Source organism: Schistocerca nitens, chromosome 3, assembly GCF_023898315.1.
Source record: "Schistocerca nitens isolate TAMUIC-IGC-003100 chromosome 3, iqSchNite1.1, whole genome shotgun sequence".
Lineage (NCBI taxonomy): Eukaryota > Metazoa > Arthropoda > Insecta > Orthoptera > Acrididae > Schistocerca > Schistocerca nitens.
This window is the reverse complement of record NC_064616.1, coordinates 706,555,362-706,578,228: the sequence shown is the minus strand read 5'-3', so window position 1 is coordinate 706,578,228 and position 22,867 is coordinate 706,555,362. Positions and strand designations below refer to the sequence as shown.

Below are 22,867 nucleotides of genomic sequence, written 5' to 3'. Positions count from 1 at the left end.
ATTCGTTCATTATTATTTCATGAAGAGCCACCCTACCTTTATCACTTTCTCGTTGTCCGATTTTTTTTTATCCTACGAATAATGACTCTATGATCCAACAGTGAATTATATTAAGCGTGGTTTTGGTTTACAGTCTTCGTTCCTGGCGTCTCTGTTTTCTTCTTACGTTGTCACTGTTTTTAATTTACTTTAACAATTCCATATTACTGGTTTGTTCATCCCGCCGATTCAGATAGTGAAATAAGAATATTAAATTCGAAAATAAGCTGGAAATGAAGTATGGAAGTAGAATCAGTGACTTTCGTTGCTGTTGCCAAATTTAGTAATGTCTATTGGTTCTACAAGGGGTCCTTTGCAAGCGTTTTTCTTTTAAGTTTTTTCCTCTAACTCAACGTCAGTACATACTACCAACATAGTTTTCTACCAAAATAAGTGTTTTAAAATTCTCCTTAATAGCTAAGAGACTGTCGGTTCCACAGTTATGCTTCCAGTACATCCTGCGATATAATTTTATTTTTAACATGTATCGCTATCACCTTTTTTGCTAACAAAAAGGTTCTTTTCTTGTGTTTTGATTAATAGTATAAAGTACTCTGACAGACAGACAGTACAAAATATTTCACGAAAATTCTACAAGGGCTATCACTCTTCAAATAAGAATGCTTCCTTTTTATTTTTATTATGTACAATGTTTGGTTGTACTATAAAGTTTCTCATATCTGTTTTTTTTTCTCTTTTCAGCGATCGATGAACCACGAGAAAAGTAAGTACCTACCTTTCTCAACTTTTTTACCGTCCAATTCACTTTAAGAATCTAACCGCACTCCAGTGTGTGATTTTGACGTATTTTCCTTTTTAAAAAACTAATCTTTCGGCTCACGATTTACCTATAATTATTCAGCGTTCTTGGGTCGCAGTCTTCTTTTGGTAATTAGGTCACTTCTTTATTAACAAATGGAATGTGTGAAAACAACTTACTTTATGGAGCCAATAACTCGCATAACTAGCAGGATAAAATTACTAACCATCAAAAATTGGCTTTTGTTTCTTCCGTTCAACGTCTGCTAATTTTGTAGCGATATGAAATAGAACGATCACATACACTCAGTCGTAAGTGAGGCAAGTGGCAGACTTAGGGTAGGTGGTAGAATGCTAGGAAAATGCAGTCAGTCTACAAAGGAGATCGCTTACAAATCACTCGTGCGACCCATCCTCGAATATTTCTCAAGTGCGTGAAACCCATACCAAATGGGATTAACAGGAGTTGTTGAACATACAAGCAACAGAGAAGGGCAGTGCGAATGGTGAAAGGTTTGTTTGACCCAGCGGGAGAGGGTCACAAAGATGTTGAAGCAACTGAAGTGGCAGACACCTGAAGATAGACGCAAACTGTCCCGAGAAAGCCTACTTACAAGTTCCAAGAACCAGCTTTAAATAATGAAGATAGGAAAATACTACAACCTACTTATGGCTCCCGTAGGGATTTTGAGGGCAAGATTAGATTAATTACAGCGCTCAAGGAGGTATTTACTCATTCTACCCACGCTCCATATGTGGCTGGAATGAGAAGAAGCCGTAATAACTAGTATGATGTCATGTACCTTCTGCTATGCGTTTCACAGTAGTTGATTAGTAGACACAGATGTAGATTTACGTAGTCTTGGTCGTGCGGTAGCGTTCTCGCTTCCCACGCCCGGGTTCCCGGGTTCGATTCCCGGCGGGGTCAGGGATTTTCTCTGCTTCGTGATGGCTGGGTGTTGTGTGCTGTCCTTAGGTTAGTTAGGTTTAAGTAGTTCTAAGTTCTAGGGGACTGATGACCATAGATGTTAAGTCCCATAGTGCTCAGAGCCATTTTTACGTAGTCTAAAGGTGCGTTTGCATGGTTCACAGAAATTGCATATTATCGACAATGTAGCCCGGAAATATTGCCAGATACATTGCCGGCAAAACGAATTACAGCCACATGCTCGGCAACACTAGTGGCCACTATTGCCTAGGAACGTTTGTGCCAATACAATTCCGGGCCAGAGTGTTTACACTGGCCACAGTATTGCTCCGAGATGGTCGAAAGTGAGCTACTAGAAGTGAGAGCGACGCACCTGTTTTTGCTTTCCACAAGGAAAAAATATAGCAAGAAAATGAGAAATCGGGCTTCGTGCAACGTCGTATCAGCCGGAGGAAATGGTGGGTGGGTGGGGGGGGGGGGGGGGGGGAGAGAGATTAAGGACAGAGGCCTCCTCCTTCGCCCACTTCAAACCCGGAGTGGGTCAAGATACGGTTTCTGCCTCCCCCCCCCCCCCCCCCCCAAAGCTCACTTGAATATGAATATCACCTGCACTCAGAGATAGCGATTAAAATTATGCTGCACGTCAGTAAATATGCGATTAGTATTTTGGTTGACAACAATTTTTGCTTGTCAGTGAATCAAACCGTCAAATCCTTGAAGCTTCAGTCTTATAACTGCAACCACATACTGTTCTGTTTTCCTCCTCTTCTCTCCATTCATCGCATGATTCAGTACGTGCCCCTCAACTTTCCACAAAGAAAAATTCTAGTCAGAGACAAGCTCTGACGGCCCAGTGCGACCGATTTTGGGGAGCAAAAGTCCTCAAATTTTCAACAAATTGGTTTTTCTGTCTGTTTACGTAGTTAAAATTATTCTCCTGATCCGTGTAGTAATGTATTCTTCCATACAAGTTTTGCGCCACCATCGTACCTCGAATAGGTGTCTTTATTTTAACGTTTCAGTTTCATAAGACTTACTCTTTCATTTCCTGATCGTCTTGAATAAAAGCCCACTCTCGTTCGCAGATGTGTAGACAGCGCAAAACTTTTTTTTCAGCAGTTTGGTCTTGGCCACGCAAGCGCAAGCCATTCATTCGACAACAACGTACACCAGCCAACAATGCCCCTAACAGCGGCAGGTACGTGTTGTGACACGCCGTTACGACAGCGGTCGAAATGACATTAGGCCCCGACTAACATGGATTCAACGTTTAAAACAAATAGAATCGATGTGGTAACCTAAATCAAGTTCCTGACGACTCCTCTTACTATAGGATTTTTTATTATGGACACTCGAATTTGCGCTTTAATTACGAGCGAACCGATAAACGTACCGCAAAATGAGTTACACCAATATTTTCCTTGTTTTGCGGGGCACTCAGAAGTGTCGTTATCAGCATGCTATTTTAGCTTTGTAGCCATTATCACGTGCAAAGGTGAAATATTTATTACATATCTGACATGTCTGAATGATTGTTGTCACAATATTACAATCATTCAGACATGTCAGATATTTTATGACTATTTCACCTTTGACCATGATAATGGCTACAAAGCAAAAACCACGATAGTGCAAAATAAATCAATAATCAAAAACTTTGTCATATCGTGGAAATTTCAATAAACAATACAAAATTCTTACTCATTATCTGTGTTACTTCAAAATAGGACCAAATAAGATCAACATACAGGTATAGTACTGGAATAAATCAAGTTTAAAGGGCAATGTGCCTTCCATTTATTTTCTATTGTGAATGAGTGGTGAGTCATGAAAAAGAGCTAGTTCATTTCAGGGAGTGAACAGTCCTGATCTGATCTCTGAAAAGAACAGTTTTGCCCATCTCTAGTTCAAACCCGTGTCCAGCCATCATGATTTAGGTTTCCCGTGATTTCCTAAATCACTTCAGGCAAATGCCTGGATAGTTCCTTTGAAAGAGCACGGCCGACTTCTTTCCCTATTTCTCCCTAATCCGACGGGACTGATGATCTCGCTGTTTGGTCCACTCCCCCAAATGAAATAATGATTGTGGAATACCAAGCTGTGCAGAAATTCTTCTAGAGCTGGTAGTTGGGCTGCGTTCTACGATTTCTAGAATGTTCTCAACTTCACTAAGATCTTGTTGGACGAGACGTACAGATACAACATACACTCCTGGAAATTGAAATAAGAACACCGTGAATTCATTTTCCCAGGAAGGGGAAACTTTATTGACACATTCCTGGGGTCAGATACATCACATGATCACACTGACAGAACCACAGGCACATAGACACAGGCAACAGAGCATGCACAATGTCGGCACTAGTACAGTGTATATCCACCTTTCGCAGCAATGCAGGCTGCTATTCTCCCATGGAGACGATCGTAGAGATGCTGGATGTAGTCCTGTGGAACGGCTTGCCATGCCATTTCCACCTGGCGCCTCAGTTGGACCAGCGTTCGTGCTGGACGTGCAGACCGCGTGAGACGACGCTTCATCCAGTCCCAAACATGCTCAATGGGGGACAGATCCGGAGATCTTGCTGGCCAGGGTAGTTGACTTACACCTTCTAGAGCACGTTGGGTGGCACGGGATACATGCGGACGTGCATTGTCCTGTTGGAACAGCAAGTTCCCTTGCCGGTCTAGGAATGGTAGAACGATGGGTTCGATGACGGTTTGGATGTACCGTGCACTATTCAGTGTCCCCTCGACGATCACCAGTGGTGTACGGCCAGTGTAGGAGATCGCTCCCCACACCATGATGCCGGGTGTTGGCCCTGTGTGCCTCGGTCGTATGCAGTCCTGATTGTGGCGCTCACCTGCACGGCGCCAAACACGCATACGACCATCATTGGCACCAAGGCAGAAGCGACTCTCATCGCTGAAGACGACACGTCTCCATTCGTCCCTCCATTCACGCCTGTCGCGACACCACTGGAGGCGGGCTGCACGATGTTGGGGCGTGAGCGGAAGACGGCCTAACGGTGTGCGGGACCGTAGCCCAGCTTCATGGAGACGGTTGCGAATGGTCCTCGCCGATACCCCAGGAGCAACAGTGTCCCTAATTTGCTGGGAAGTGGCGGTGCGGTCCCCTACGGCACTGCGTAGGATCCTACGGTCTTGGCGTGCATCCGTGCGTCGCTGCGGTCCGGTCCCAGGTCGACGGGCACGTGCACCTTCCGCCGACCACTGGCGACAACATCGATGTACTGTGGAGACCTCACGCCCCACGTGTTGAGCAATTCGGCGGTACGTCCACCCGGCCTCCCGCATGCCCACTATACGCCCTCGCTCAAAGTCCGTCAACTGCACATACGGTTCACGTCCACGCTGTCGCGGCATGCTACCAGTGTTAAAGACTGCGATGGAGCTCCGTATGCCACGGCAAACTGGCTGACACTGACGGCGGCGGTGCACAAATGCTGCGCAGCTAGCGCCATTCGACGGCCAACACCGCGGTTCCTGGTGTGTCCGCTGTGCCGTGCGTGTGATCATTGCTTGTACAGCCCTCTCGCAGTGTCCGGAGCAAGTATGGTGGGTCTGACACACCGGTGTCAATGTGTTCTTTTTTCCATTTCCAGGAGTGTATATGCTGGGAAGCGTTCCGCGCTCGCGTCATCTGTCAAATATCTTGTTAAATACACTGCTATCCGGAACTCTACGTCCGTATTCGCGAACAGCGGCTCTGAAATTTCTTTTGCATAATTCGTAGACAAAGATCATGTCTTCGTTCTCCATATGTGTGAAGGCCTGTGGCATTTTCACTACACTGACCCATACTGTTTTGACCGTACACGTAACAACACTGTAGTACACTGCTGCAGCCACCGTAGTGCTGAGACTTGAGGTAAACAACGTGTACATTTGCAAGACTCGGCGCCCAACATGTGCAAGTGGAATGCGCATTGAAATGGCCAGTAAAGACAACACTACGTAGCCTAATGTCACTTTGGTTCTATTCGCATATGAGTGCTGAGACGAACATGCGACTGACGCCCGTCATTTTCAAACCGCTGCATGTTGGATACAGTTAAGAAAACGATATACGTTCAGTTGAAGTTTTTTGTTCAGCAACACCAATACTGCCACCCTCAAAGCATGTACTTTTCCTCATGACTCAACCTGTATACTGGTATAGATTCCCATTTTGTAATTGATTCTGGGAAAAAATATCTTGTTAATCACGACATGTCTGTCTGTGATAGAGTTAATTTCCATGTATTTTATTAAAAAAGTTAAGTTTGCAACATCCCTCTTTGCCTTTCTGTGACGGGTTTTCGAATTAATCCTTCCGAAACAAGCTTTGTTTTCATATACTTGGGTTGGGTTCTTTGGGGAAGGAGACCAAACATCGAGGTCATCGGTCTCATCGGATTAGGGAAGGACGGGGAAGGAAGTCAGCCGTGCCGTTTCAAAGGAACCATCCCGGCATTTGCCTGGAGCGATTTAGGGAAATCACGGAAAACCTAAATCAGGATGGCCGGACGCGGGATTGAACCGTCGTCCTCTCGAATGCGAGTCCAGTGTCTAACCACTGCGCCACCTCGCTCGGTTTCATATACTTGAATAAACTTTTTTCGCAGTTAACGATTGATTCCCTTTATGTCACTCGACGTAGTGCCGCTGAGAAATCTGCCTCACAACTGACATTTCCTCGTACAAGCATGCACACTGACGGTACACACGCTTAAGCATGTGCACTGCTCGCACAACGCCGGCCGAAGTGGCCGTGCGGTTCTAGGCGCTGCAGTCTGGAACCGCGAGACCGCTACGGTCGCAGGTTCGAATCCTGCCTCGGGCATGGATGTGTGTGATGTCCTTAGGTTAGTTAGGTTTAACTAGTTCCAAGTTCTAGGGGACTAATGACCTCAGAAGTTGAGTCCCATAGTGCTCAGAGCCATTTTTTTTTTTTTTCGCACAATCTTTGATGACTTTACGTCGATGAAGCCTCAAGCAGGTTGAACAAGCCATGTGCTCGCAAAATTGCCCTACAGGCTCTCAGACATGCTTCCACGAAGTGCTTGATCATGACTGTGCGCTTGTCAAGTTTGCAGAACTTCTGTAGGCGCCTTTGGGAGAACTATGAGGCATTTGCATTCATAGAGAGCGATTGTAAGAGTTTAGGAATTTTTATTACGACTCGAACGACTCTGCATTACGTCCAGCCAGCCATCCTCACTTTCTGTCACTACGCTGGAGCTCATACTTGGCCGTAAACTGCAGATTGTAGGTTACTCATCACATTGGTTGCATATCTCGAAACTCTCTGCAGTATTGCGCTGTTGAACTTTTTTAGTTGTTCAAAATATCTTATTTTTCTTTCTCTTGTACTCCACTGACTATTTCGTCGGTTTTACTGAGTCGAGAGCCATAAGGAAAAGCCAGCGCATTTCACGAAACTAAACGGCTATCATACCACGCCTAGAAGCGCAAGTGAGCCACCAAACAAGAGCTCGTGGGGATTGTTTTCCCATATAGTTATGTAAATTGGTTGTTACTTCGTGGCTATTATTTGCTCCTCGTTTAGCATTGTATTCTCAGTATCGCTGTTTATGAAAAAAAACTGAAATTTCCTGTGAATACCTCGCCAGCTGAAGAAGCCTACTTGTACTGCAGCGCTCGTCTCCGGTTGCTAGATACACTACATCTACGCTCGCTTGCGGAACAGAAGCCGAACAGCGACAGCTGGTGTGCTATGGGCCAAACTGCCTTATTGCGTCATTCATGTGAGCAGTAGGACAGTCCGCAGTTGTGCTGCGACCAGTCTAAACGAGGCATCGCAGTGTTTCTAACACACATTATGTTTCTATTGCAATTTCTCGCATGACAGTGGGCAACCTTCAGGTACAGAGAAACACAATACTGGTATATTTATTAAGAATGTCCCGTACTTAAGAAAGAACTGAAGAAACAAGAGTAGGAACAAAAGGGATCTGCATGGTAAATATACTTAAATTTATTATTATGCACTAAAATTATTATTTTAGAGCATTACTTACCTATTTTGCTTAACTTACCACTAAAACGTTCGAAACAACAACAGTTAGCGAAATACAGAAATACCTGTAACCAATCAAATTGTTTACGATTCTACAAAGCGCTTTCGTTTATTACGTGTATCATCATATGATGAATCCAATTGTAATTAATACGTAGTAAATGTTGATTTTATATGTGCGACGTTGTGACTCCCTTAGAGTAGGAAAATCTGTGGAGTGAGCATTCGGATGTGCAGAACAAGATTTTTGTCGCCAAAATGCATTGCCTTCCAGCTCACGTGACGTTGTGGCGATTACCCATGGAAAGTAAATGTACATTTAGTGATATATATCCATTTACCACCGTAGCAGCAACAATTATTTAAGACTGGTGTTACCAGAAAATGAATATGTAAAACTGGACAAATACGTGTAAAATTAACCAATAAATGAATGTGTAAAACTGGACAAATACGTGTAAAATTAAAGGTTCAGTTGTTGCACGAAATGTAAACAGCAGCGTTGTATCAAAAATACGTGACATTTTCTGTTTTATGTTGGTGACGCGTATTATGCTTTGCACACACCATAGATTTTCTTACTCTACGGTGGCAACCTGTGGTTGTGCTGTTATGCAGTTAGTGCTCTAGTAAGGTATCTTCGTACTATCTGTGAAAAGTAAAGTGTATGAAGTTAATACGTCTGGCAAGCAACGTTTGAACACTCTTTCCAAAGCTGTATATTCAAAATCAGTATTTATGCTACATTAATTGTAACTGAATCTACCCGATAATGGAGATACAAGGCTCCGAAACGCGTCGTCGAATTACAAATAACGTAACTGCTTAAAAATATCTGGGCATTTCACTCGGAGTTTAAATCAGTCATAGTTACGCCTAACCTAAAAGTGTGGCATTTGATCAACTGTTTTCACTTAGTTACTGTATTTTCAGTTTAACTACTAGTAAACTTACACAGTATGTGCTACATAACATAGATACCTTTGATATTTCGATAATTGTCAGAGACGTGGAAGGTATAAGAATTTAAGTTGCTTCAGTACCTTGAAGTTCAGTGTACACAAATACGTTATACACCGTAACTATTAGCAAACATTTCTCTTCATTCCTCCATGTATGAAGTATTCATAGCCGTTTATGCCATCCCTGCAGTTGAGAAGATTATAGAATGTTAGATATACCTCTACAGTCTGTAGTTTATAGGCTCTTTCTAGTAACTGTAATTGAAAAAATGGTTCAAATGGCTCTGAGCACTATGAGACTTAACATCTGAGGTCATTAGTCCCCTATAACTTAGAACTACTTAAACCGAACTAACCTAAGGACATCACACACATCCATGCCCGAGGCAGGATTCGAACCTGCGACCGTAGCGGTCGCGCGGTTCCAAACTGAAGCGCCTAGAACCGCTCGGCCACCAGCGGCCGGCTGAGCTGTAATTGCACCTTGGACAAAATATTAAAGAGAGGTCATTTCACCCATGAAGAGAACGTAAACAGTTCCAAGATGTCAAGAACAGTTTTCAAGCTGACCATAAGAACGACTTCTTCTTCAGTCAGAGAATAGCAACACTTTATGAAGACGTCAGCGCTACACTCACTCAACAAAAAATACAAATGAATCATCCATACAGATATGCTGCCGAAGTTACACGGAAACGGTGAATGGAGCATTACAATGTCAAACATAGTGAAATCAGTGAGTAATGTGAAACATCTATGTTTTACCTAACATGGAGACATTTTTTCAGCTGACTAAACTGGAACGTTTACTGATGTATACAATGTACTAAATTATGTATGTACACTAATGATCCATTGAATTAGAGGTACATACCAAGTACATTTACATCCACATACATACCCCGCAAGCCACCATATGGTGCATGGCGGAGGATACCTTATGCCGCTACCAGTCTAGTTCCACTGGCAAGTGAAGGGAGGAAAGCCGACTGCCTATATGCCTCCGTATGATCCTTACGCAAAATGTACGCTGGCGGCAGTAAAATCATTGTGTAGTCAGCCGTAAATGCCGATTCTCCGAATTTACACAATATCATGTTCGATTCCATGGGAATGGTTGTGCCCCACGACCTTGATGTAATCCAGGACAGAAAGAGGGTCAGCATCGATCATAATGTTATCTGTCCTGTTTTATTTCATTGAGGATCTAGATTCCAGCTTACAGCACAGTTATCATCAGTGTGTTGTAAGTAGTCGTGTAGGCTGAACGTTCCTATAGCGACACATATTTAAATCTAACTCAGGCATTTCCAAGCATTAGTCCATTGGTTGAAATCTAGACCTGCAATGCAATAAAAAATACGGATGGCGTTACGACCGATGCTGACCTTCTTTCTGTCCTGTTTTCTCAATAATGTTGAGCGAAAACGACGTCATCTACTTTTCAGGTACTCCCATTTTAGTCCACGAAGCATATTCGTAATACTCGCGTGTTGATCGAACCTACCAGTAAAAAATCTAGCTGCACGCCTTTGAATTGCTTCAATGACTTCCTTTAATCCGACTTTGTGACGATCCCAGACACTCGAACAGTTCTCAAGAATGGGTCGCACTAGTGTTCGATAAGAACACTAAGGGCTACACTTTTTTAAAAAATTCTCCTAATAAACCGAAGTTTCGCCTTCCCTACTACCGACCGTATTGGCTCGTTCCACTTCATATCGTTTTGCAACGTTTGGTCTACGTATTTAATCGTCGTGACTGTTTCAAGCAGCACACTATCAGCACTGCATTCGAACATCATAAGGTTGTTTTCCCTGGCCATCTGCATTAACTTATGTTTTTCTACATTTAGAACAAGATGCCTAAGTCATCCGGTATTCTACTACAGTCGTATAACGACGACATTTTGCTACAGAGTCATCAGCAAACAGTTGCTGATTGCTGCTCGCCCTATTCGTCAGGTTATTTATGTATATAGGGGTGTGTAGCACCTACTTTCTCGCGTTGCTTGCGGTGTTGACGCGTCCATACATGGTCTCCATGAGACACTGAAAAAAAAACCGGAGGGGGGGGGGGGGGGGGAATGAAGGGCTTCATAACCCATGACCGCAGTAAACCGACTGCCGCCAGACTCTAGAAAACTTGGAACTGTGCCCAATCCGCACACACATAATGTGAGGCGTCCCAGATGTGCTGAATAGGACTGAAGTCAGGTAACATTGGGGCCACACAAGCACACTCATGTCCTTGCAGTGTTCCTCGTACCATTGTGGTACAATTTGGAGCGATGCAGTGGTGCACTGTCTTGGTGAAATGTACTACTCGCCTGCAGAGCATTTTAGGCGTGTAAACGGATGGTTCACCAGTCAGAGACGATGGAAAAGCTTATCAGAGGCCCCATTGTGTCCCATATAATACACTCCTGGAAATTGAAATAAGAACACCGTGAATTCATTGTCCCAGGAAGGGGAAACTTTATTGACACATTCCTGGGGTCAGATACATCACATGATCACACTGACAGAACCACAGGCACATAGACACAGGCAACAGAGCATGCACAATGTCGGCACTAGTACAGTGTATATCCACCTTTCGCAGCAATGCAGGCTGCTATTCTCCCATGGAGACGATCGTAGAGATGCTGGATGTAGTCCTGTGGAACGGCTTGCCATGCCATTTCCACCTGGCGCCTCAGTTGGACCAGCGTTCGTGCTGGACGTGCAGACCGCGTGAGACGACGCTTCATCCAGTCCCACACATGCTCAATGGGGGACAGATCCGGAGATCTTGCTGGCCAGGGTAGTTGACTTACACCTTCTAGAGCACGTTGGGTGGCACAGGATGCATGCGGACGTGCATTGCCCTGTTGGAACAGCAAGTTCCCTTGCCGGTCTAGGAATGGTAGAACGATGGGTTCGATGACGGTTTGGATGTACCGTGCACTATTCAGTGTCCCCTCGACGATCACCAGTGGTGTACGGCCAGTGTAGGAGATCGCTCCCCACACCATGATGCCGGGTGTTGGCCCTGTGTGCCTCGGTCGTATGCAGTCCTGATTGTGGCGCTCACCTGCACGGCGCCAAACACGCATACGACCATCATTGGCACCAAGGCAGAAGCGACTCTCATCGCTGAAGACGACACGTCTCCATTCGTCCCTCCATTCACGCCTGTCGCGACACCACTGGAGGCGGGCTGCACGATGTTGAGGCGTGAGCGGAAGACGGCCTAACGGTGTGCGGGACCGTAGCCCAGCTTCATGGAGACGGTTGCGAATGGTCCTCGCCGATACCCCAGGAGCAACAGTGTCCCTAATTTGCTGGGAAGTGGCGGTGCGGTCCCCTACGGCACTGCGTAGGATCCTACGGTCTTGGCGTGCATCCGTGCGTCGCTGCGGTCCGGTCCCAGGTCGACGGGCACGTGCACCTTCCGCCGACCACTGGCGACAACATCGATGTACTGTGGAGACCTCACGCCCCACGTGTTGAGCAATTAGGCGGTACGTCCACCCGGCCTCCCGCATGCCCACTATACGCCCTCGCTCAAAGTCCGTCAACTGCACATACGGTTCACGTCCACGCTGTCGCGGCATGCTACCAGTGTTAAAGACTGCGATGGAGCTCCGTATGCCACGGCAAACTGGCTGACACTGACGGCGGCGGTGCACAAATGCTGCGCAGCTAGCGCCATTCGACGGCCAACACCGCGGTTCCTGGTGTGTCCGCTGTGCCGTGCGTGTGATCATTGCTTGTACAGCCCTCTCGCAGTGTCCGGAGCAAGTATGGTGGGTCTGACACACCGGTGTCAATGTGTTCTTTTTTCCATTTCCAGGAGTGTATATGCTGGGAAGCGTTCCGCGCTCGCGTCATCTGTCAAATATCTTGTTAAATACACTGCTATCCGGAACTCTACGTCCGTATTCGCGAACAGCGGCTCTGAAATTTCTTTTGCATAATTCGTAGACAAAGATCATGTCTTCGTTCTCCATATGTGTGAAGGCCTGTGGCATTTTCACTACACTGACCCATACTGTTTTGACCGTACACGTAACAACACTGTAGTACACTGCTGCAGCCACCGTAGTGCTGAGACTTGAGGTAAACAACGTGTACATTTGCAAGACTCGGCGCCCAACATGTGCAAGTGGAATGCGCATTGAAATGGCCAGTAAAGACAACACTACGTAGCCTAATGTCACTTTGGTTCTATTCGCATATGAGTGCTGAGACGAACATGCGACTGACGCCCGTCATTTTCAAACCGCTGCATGTTGGATACAGTTAAGAAAACGATATACGTTCAGTTGAAGTTTTTTGTTCAGCAACACCAATACTGCCACCCTCAAAGCATGTACTTTTCCTCATGACTCAACCTGTATACTGGTATAGATTCCCATTTTGTAATTGATTCTGGGAAAAAATATCTTGTTAATCACGACATGTCTGTCTGTGATAGAGTTAATTTCCATGTATTTTATTAAAAAAGTTAAGTTTGCAACATCCCTCTTTGCCTTTCTGTGACGGGTTTTCGAATTAATCCTTCCGAAACAAGCTTTGTTTTCATATACTTGGGTTGGGTTCTTTGGGGAAGGAGACCAAACATCGAGGTCATCGGTCTCATCGGATTAGGGAAGGACGGGGAAGGAAGTCAGCCGTGCCGTTTCAAAGGAACCATCCCGGCATTTGCCTGGAGCGATTTAGGGAAATCACGGAAAACCTAAATCAGGATGGCCGGACGCGGGATTGAACCGTCGTCCTCTCGAATGCGAGTCCAGTGTCTAACCACTGCGCCACCTCGCTCGGTTTCATATACTTGAATAAACTTTTTTCGCAGTTAACGATTGATTCCCTTTATGTCACTCGACGTAGTGCCGCTGAGAAATCTGCCTCACAACTGACATTTCCTCGTACAAGCATGCACACTGACGGTACACACGCTTAAGCATGTGCACTGCTCGCACAACGCCGGCCGAAGTGGCCGTGCGGTTCTAGGCGCTGCAGTCTGGAACCGCGAGACCGCTACGGTCGCAGGTTCGAATCCTGCCTCGGGCATGGATGTGTGTGATGTCCTTAGGTTAGTTAGGTTTAACTAGTTCCAAGTTCTAGGGGACTAATGACCTCAGAAGTTGAGTCCCATAGTGCTCAGAGCCATTTTTTTTTTTTTTCGCACAATCTTTGATGACTTTACGTCGATGAAGCCTCAAGCAGGTTGAACAAGCCATGTGCTCGCAAAATTGCCCTACAGGCTCTCAGACATGCTTCCACGAAGTGCTTGATCATGACTGTGCGCTTGTCAAGTTTGCAGAACTTCTGTAGGCGCCTTTGGGAGAACTATGAGGCATTTGCATTCATAGAGAGCGATTGTAAGAGTTTAGGAATTTTTATTACGACTCGAACGACTCTGCATTACGTCCAGCCAGCCATCCTCACTTTCTGTCACTACGCTGGAGCTCATACTTGGCCGTAAACTGCAGATTGTAGGTTACTCATCACATTGGTTGCATATCTCGAAACTCTCTGCAGTATTGCGCTGTTGAACTTTTTTAGTTGTTCAAAATATCTTATTTTTCTTTCTCTTGTACTCCACTGACTATTTCGTCGGTTTTACTGAGTCGAGAGCCATAAGGAAAAGCCAGCGCATTTCACGAAACTAAACGGCTATCATACCACGCCTAGAAGCGCAAGTGAGCCACCAAACAAGAGCTCGTGGGGATTGTTTTCCCATATAGTTATGTAAATTGGTTGTTACTTCGTGGCTATTATTTGCTCCTCGTTTAGCATTGTATTCTCAGTATCGCTGTTTATGAAAAAAAACTGAAATTTCCTGTGAATACCTCGCCAGCTGAAGAAGCCTACTTGTACTGCAGCGCTCGTCTCCGGTTGCTAGATACACTACATCTACGCTCGCTTGCGGAACAGAAGCCGAACAGCGACAGCTGGTGTGCTATGGGCCAAACTGCCTTATTGCGTCATTCATGTGAGCAGTAGGACAGTCCGCAGTTGTGCTGCGACCAGTCTAAACGAGGCATCGCAGTGTTTCTAACACACATTATGTTTCTATTGCAATTTCTCGCATGACAGTGGGCAACCTTCAGGTACAGAGAAACACAATACTGGTATATTTATTAAGAATGTCCCGTACTTAAGAAAGAACTGAAGAAACAAGAGTAGGAACAAAAGGGATCTGCATGGTAAATATACTTAAATTTATTATTATGCACTAAAATTATTATTTTAGAGCATTACTTACCTATTTTGCTTAACTTACCACTAAAACGTTCGAAACAACAACAGTTAGCGAAATACAGAAATACCTGTAACCAATCAAATTGTTTACGATTCTACAAAGCGCTTTCGTTTATTACGTGTATCATCATATGATGAATCCAATTGTAATTAATACGTAGTAAATGTTGATTTTATATGTGCGACGTTGTGACTCCCTTAGAGTAGGAAAATCTGTGGAGTGAGCATTCGGATGTGCAGAACAAGATTTTTGTCGCCAAAATGCATTGCCTTCCAGCTCACGTGACGTTGTGGCGATTACCCATGGAAAGTAAATGTACATTTAGTGATATATATCCATTTACCACCGTAGCAGCAACAATTATTTAAGACTGGTGTTACCAGAAAATGAATATGTAAAACTGGACAAATACGTGTAAAATTAACCAATAAATGAATGTGTAAAACTGGACAAATACGTGTAAAATTAAAGGTTCAGTTGTTGCACGAAATGTAAACAGCAGCGTTGTATCAAAAATACGTGACATTTTCTGTTTTATGTTGGTGACGCGTATTATGCTTTGCACACACCATAGATTTTCTTACTCTACGGTGGCAACCTGTGGTTGTGCTGTTATGCAGTTAGTGCTCTAGTAAGGTATCTTCGTACTATCTGTGAAAAGTAAAGTGTATGAAGTTAATACGTCTGGCAAGCAACGTTTGAACACTCTTTCCAAAGCTGTATATTCAAAATCAGTATTTATGCTACATTAATTGTAACTGAATCTACCCGATAATGGAGATACAAGGCTCCGAAACGCGTCGTCGAATTACAAATAACGTAACTGCTTAAAAATATCTGGGCATTTCACTCGGAGTTTAAATCAGTCATAGTTACGCCTAACCTAAAAGTGTGGCATTTGATCAACTGTTTTCACTTAGTTACTGTATTTTCAGTTTAACTACTAGTAAACTTACACAGTATGTGCTACATAACATAGATACCTTTGATATTTCGATAATTGTCAGAGACGTGGAAGGTATAAGAATTTAAGTTGCTTCAGTACCTTGAAGTTCAGTGTACACAAATACGTTATACACCGTAACTATTAGCAAACATTTCTCTTCATTCCTCCATGTATGAAGTATTCATAGCCGTTTATGCCATCCCTGCAGTTGAGAAGATTATAGAATGTTAGATATACCTCTACAGTCTGTAGTTTATAGGCTCTTTCTAGTAACTGTAATTGAAAAAATGGTTCAAATGGCTCTGAGCACTATGAGACTTAACATCTGAGGTCATTAGTCCCCTATAACTTAGAACTACTTAAACCGAACTAACCTAAGGACATCACACACATCCATGCCCGAGGCAGGATTCGAACCTGCGACCGTAGCGGTCGCGCGGTTCCAAACTGAAGCGCCTAGAACCGCTCGGCCACCAGCGGCCGGCTGAGCTGTAATTGCACCTTGGACAAAATATTAAAGAGAGGTCATTTCACCCATGAAGAGAACGTAAACAGTTCCAAGATGTCAAGAACAGTTTTCAAGCTGACCATAAGAACGACTTCTTCTTCAGTCAGAGAATAGCAACACTTTATGAAGACGTCAGCGCTACACTCACTCAACAAAAAATACAAATGAATCATCCATACAGATATGCTGCCGAAGTTACACGGAAACGGTGAATGGAGCATTACAATGTCAAACATAGTGAAATCAGTGAGTAATGTGAAACATCTATGTTTTACCTAACATGGAGACATTTTTTCAGCTGACTAAACTGGAACGTTTACTGATGTATACAATGTACTAAATTATGTATGTACACTAATGATCCATTGAATTAGAGGTACATACCAAGTACATTTACATCCACATACATACCCCGCAAGCCACCATATGGTGCATGGCGGAGGATACCTTATGCCGCTACCAGTCTAGTTCCACTGGCAAGTGAAGGGAGGAAAGCCGACTGCCTATATGCCTCCGTATGATCCTTACGCAAAATGTACGCTGGCGGCAGTAAAATCATTGTGTAGTCAGCCGTAAATGCCGATTCTCCGAATTTACACAATATCATGTTCGATTCCATGGGAATGGTTGTGCCCCACGACCTTGATGTAATCCAGGACAGAAAGAGGGTCAGCATCGATCATAATGTTATCTGTCCTGTTTTATTTCATTGAGGATCTAGATTCCAGCTTACAGCACAGTTATCATCAGTGTGTTGTAAGTAGTCGTGTAGGCTGAACGTTCCTATAGCGACACATATTTAAATCTAACTCAGGCATTTCCAAGCATTAGTCCATTGGTTGAAATCTAGACCTGCAATGCAATAAAAAATACGGATGGCGTTACGACCGATGCTGACCTTCTTTCTGTCCTGTTTTCTCAATAATGTTGAGCGAAAACGACGTCATCTACTTTTCAGGTACTCCCATTTTAGTCCACGAAGCATATTCGTAATACTCGCGTGTTGATCGAACCTACCAGTAAAAAATCTAGCTGCACGCCTTTGAATTGCTTCAATGACTTCCTTTAATCCGACTTTGTGACGATCCCAGACACTCGAACAGTTCTCAAGAATGGGTCGCACTAGTGTTCGATAAGAACACTAAGGGCTACACTTTTTTAAAAAATTCTCCTAATAAACCGAAGTTTCGCCTTCCCTACTACCGACCGTATTGGCTCGTTCCACTTCATATCGTTTTGCAACGTTTGGTCTACGTATTTAATCGTCGTGACTGTTTCAAGCAGCACACTATCAGCACTGCATTCGAACATCATAAGGTTGTTTTCCCTGGCCATCTGCATTAACTTATGTTTTTCTACATTTAGAACAAGATGCCTAAGTCATCCGGTATTCTACTACAGTCGTATAACGACGACATTTTGCTACAGAGTCATCAGCAAACAGTTGCTGATTGCTGCTCGCCCTATTCGTCAGGTTATTTATGTATATAGGGGTGTGTAGCACCTACTTTCTCGCGTTGCTTGCGGTGTTGACGCGTCCATACATGGTCTCCATGAGACACTGAAAAAAAAACCGGAGGGGGGGGGGGGGGAATGAAGGGCTTCATAACCCATGACCGCAGTAAACCGACTGCCGCCAGACTCTAGAAAACTTGGAACTGTGCCCAATCCGCACACACATAATGTGAGGCGTCCCAGATGTGCTGAATAGGACTGAAGTCAGGTAACATTGGGGCCACACAAGCACACTCATGTCCTTGCAGTGTTCCTCGTACCATTGTGGTACAATTTGGAGCGATGCAGTGGTGCACTGTCTTGGTGAAATGTACTACTCGCCTGCAGAGCATTTTAGGCGTGTAAACGGATGGTTCACCAGTCAGAGACGATGGAAAAGCTTATCAGAGGCCCCATTGTGTCCCATATAATACACTCCTGGAAATTGAAATAAGAACACCGTGAATTCATTGTCCCAGGAAGGGGAAACTTTATTGACACATTCCTGGGGTCAGATACATCACATGATCACACTGACAGAACCACAGGCACATAGACACAGGCAACAGAGCATGCACAATGTCGGCACTAGTACAGTGTATATCCACCTTTCGCAGCAATGCAGGCTGCTATTCTCCCATGGAGACGATCGTAGAGATGCTGGATGTAGTCCTGTGGAACGGCTTGCCATGCCATTTCCACCTGGCGCCTCAGTTGGACCAGCGTTCGTGCTGGACGTGCAGACCGCGTGAGACGACGCTTCATCCAGTCCCACACATGCTCAATGGGGGACAGATCCGGAGATCTTGCTGGCCAGGGTAGTTGACTTACACCTTCTAGAGCACGTTGGGTGGCACAGGATGCATGCGGACGTGCATTGCCCTGTTGGAACAGCAAGTTCCCTTGCCGGTCTAGGAATGGTAGAACGATGGGTTCGATGACGGTTTGGATGTACCGTGCACTATTCAGTGTCCCCTCGACGATCACAAGTGGTGTACGGCCAGTGTAGGAGATCGCTCCCCACACCATGATGCCGGGTGTTGGCCCTGTGTGCCTCGGTCGTATGCAGTCCTGATTGTGGCGCTCACCTGCACGGCGCCAAACACGCATACGACCATCATTGGCACCAAGGCAGAAGCGACTCTCATCGCTGAAGACGACACGTCTCCATTCGTCCCTCCATTCACGCCTGTCGCGACACCACTGGAGGCGGGCTGCACGATGTTGAGGCGTGAGCGGAAGACGGCCTAACGGTGTGCGGGACCGTAGCCCAGCTTCATGGAGACGGTTGCGAATGGTCCTCGCCGATACCCCAGGAGCAACAGTGTCCCTAATTTGCTGGGAAGTGGCGGTGCGGTCCCCTACGGCACTGCGTAGGATCCTACGGTCTTGGCGTGCATCCGTGCGTCGCTGCGGTCCGGTCCCAGGTCGACGGGCACGTGCACCTTCCGCCGACCACTGGCGACAACATCGATGTACTGTGGAGACCTCACGCCCCACGTGTTGAGCAATTAGGCGGTACGTCCACCCGGCCTCCCGCATGCCCACTATACGCCCTCGCTCAAAGTCCGTCAACTGCACATACGGTTCACGTCCACGCTGTCGCGGCATGCTACCAGTGTTAAAGACTGCGATGGAGCTCCGTATGCCACGGCAAACTGGCTGACACTGACGGCGGCGGTGCACAAATGCTGCGCAGCTAGCGCCATTCGACGGCCAACACCGCGGTTCCTGGTGTGTCCGCTGTGCCGTGCGTGTGATCATTGCTTGTACAGCCCTCTCGCAGTGTCCGGAGCAAGTATGGTGGGTCTGACACACCGGTGTCAATGTGTTCTTTTTTCCATTTCCAGGAGTGTAGTTGCCAACACAAGAATACCGCCACCACCTCCCTAACGAGTGTTTTGTGGACGTGTAGGCTGTATCGCCTCGAGTAATTTTCAACGTACTCGTAATCTACATTGTCATCGCCGTGTACCAACATGTATGGCGAATCATTAACCCTGGCGACTTTTTGTTCAAGCTTCGAACGTCCAATGGCTTCATTCCTGCGCGCATGCTATTCTCAGCGCCCTTTAGCTTGCTGTGAGCAGAAGCACACGTGTGTGCGACTATTAAGATTTATATGCTACTTTATTGCCCATTTATCCGCTAGTAAAAATTGCAGTGGTACTTGGTGCCCCATGTCGTCAACACTTTGTTTCCAATGGTACAGCTGTGACACGGTGGCACGCGAAAATGAAGTGTCCTATGTGTCGGACACCCATGAGCTGGTCGCTGTCTAATATAAAATTTAGATGTGTGTCTGCTCCATCCTGCGCTCCATTGACACGCCGACGACCAGTACAATGTCTGACAATAGTTCAGTCACGTTACACGCAGGGATATTGTATTTGCCGTGCAATACATTACCGGCTCTAATTCAGCTGGTCGTGAGTATGTATAAGGACTAAATGTGACTGCATCTCTCCATCTTTTATTTTTATTACAGCACACCGTATACCCAATATCACAGACTATCACATGGCACTCATCTTAGGTAAAACAGGTGGCCGACTTCGGTAGGATCTAGTGAAATGCAATGGGCCTACAAAGGAAAATGATTACAGATCACTCGTGCGACCCATCATACAACATTTCTTAAGTGTGTGGAATCCATATGAGATATCAACAGGAGATATTGCATGTATACGGCGAACTGCAGTACGAATGGTGACAGGTTTGTTTAACCCCTGGGAGAGAGTCACGGATAGGCTGAAGAAACTGAAATGACAGGCACTTCGATGATGGACGTAAACCATCCCAAGAAATCACACTTACTAAGTTTCAAGAATCAGCTTTAAGTGAGGAATTTAGTAATATCCTACAACGCCGTAAATATCGCTCCCATAGAGTCGGCGAGGAAAAAATTAGACTTATTACAGCTCTCACAGAGGTGTTTAAGCAGTGGATTCTTTCCGCGCACCATACGTGAATGGGACGGAAAGGAGTCCATATAACTCGTAGAATGGGAAGTATGTTCTGCCACGCGTTTCACAATGGTTTAAATGTAGATGTTGCCTTCTTCAGAGTAGAACAACTGTTAGCACAGCATCGTCATTCCTCATTTCTGAATTCCCGTTTTTCCTGTCTCATCAATTCACTTCCCCAGTCTATAGTCCTGCCGTCCATATCAGAAAAACCGTAGACCCACTAATGTGCATTACAATACAATAAAGAGCCACAGAAACTGCTTCACCTACCTAATACCGTATGGAGTCCCCGCGAGCACGCAGAAGTACCGCAACACGACATGCATGGACTCTACTAATGTCTGAAGTAGCGCTGGAGGAAATTGACACCATGAATCCTGCAGGGCTGCAGGGCTGTCCATAAATCCTAAGAGTATGAGGGGATGGAGATCTCTTCTGATCAGCACGTTCTAAGGCATCCCAGATATACTCAATTATGTGCATGTCTTGGGAGTCTGGTGGCCAGCGGAAGTGTTTACACTCAGAAGAGTGTTCCTGGAGCCTCTCTGTAGCAATTCTGGCGTGTGGGGTGTTGCATTGTCATGCTGGAATTGCCGAAGTCCGTGGAATACATAAAGGACATGAATAGATGCAGTTGATCAGACAAGATGCTTACGTGCGTGTCACCCGTCAGAGTCGTAACCAGAAGTATCAGGAATCCCATATCACTCCGACTGCACACGCGCCACTCCATTACAGAGCATCCACCAGCTTTAATTGCCCCTGCTGACATGCATGGTCCATGGATTCGTGTGGTTCTCTCCATACCCGTGCACGTCCATCCGCTCGATACAATTTGAGAAAAGATTCGCTCGACCAGGCAAGATGTTTCCAGTCATCAACAGTCCAATGTCGGTGTAAAGCTTTGTATCGTGCAGTCATCAAGGGTACACGAGTGGGCCTTCGGCTCCGAAAGCCCATATAGACAATGTTTCCTTGAATGGTTCGCAGGCTGACACTTGTTGATGGCCCAGCATTGAAATATGGTGCAGTTTGCAGAAGGGTTGCCGTTCTGTCACGCTGAACGATTCTCTTCTTCATGCAGGATCTTGTTCCGACCGCAGCGGTCGGAGATTTGATGTTTTACCGGATTACTGATATTCACTGTACAATGGTGAAATGGTCATACGGGAAAATCCCCACTTCATGGCTACCTCGGCGATGTTTTGTCCCATCACTCGTACGCCGTCTGTAACACCACGTTCAGACTCAAATCTTGATAACCTGCCATTGCAGCAGCAGCAGATCTAACAACTGCGCCAGACACTTGTTGTCTTATATAGGCTTTGCCGACCGCAGTACTGTATTATACCTGTTTACATATCTCTGTATTTGAATACACATGCTTATACCAGTTTCTTTGACGCTTCAGTGCAGTAATCGTAAATACATCACGTGTCAAACATGTGTCTCGTCCTTGCGGATAATACATGTTTCCACCTGCATCATATCAGAATTTGGACTGTCGATTGCGCAGTTTTGACGTAGATTAAATTTCATTATTTTCCACGATCTATGTGGCATTGTGTTATGCGCATGGCGGAGACTTGTACTCTCACGTTTAATTCGAAACACAGTATCTCATTTGTGCTTTGCATCTACAGAACAAGCTCTGTTGAAGGTGAAGGTAGATAAAATTTCGCTGTTTGGAAATGGTAGTGTTATAGCCAACTGTCAGTGCCTCGTGACATTCATTCATAAAAAATCGAGTCAGCAGAGCGTATTGATTGCTGAAAACACACGTAAAAATAGTAGACATAAAAAACCAGTAAATATATTGGAACTATTAAAATAATGTTTCACACAATATACTATGTTTGTTAATCTCCATTTCAAGCTCTTGGGAAGCTAATTAGATGATGGTACCAAATTTCCTTTGACGCACACATGTGCCACTCCCTCGCATCTACTGGGTGAAGCAGTAATACTAA

General features: G+C 45.2%; 1 protein-coding gene across 29 annotated transcripts in view; it reads left to right on the top strand.

The window, feature by feature from the left end:
* LOC126248677 (twitchin) overlaps window positions 1–22,867 on the top strand; it is a 523,948-nt gene that overhangs the window by 35,050 nt on the left and 466,031 nt on the right. For all 29 annotated transcript variants that reach the window (XM_049949938.1, XM_049949935.1, XM_049949939.1 and 26 more), the window contains exon 3: window positions 742–763. In XM_049949938.1, the coding sequence (XP_049805895.1) occupies window positions 742–763 (22 nt within the window). The remainder of the gene's footprint in view (window positions 1–741; window positions 764–22,867) is intronic.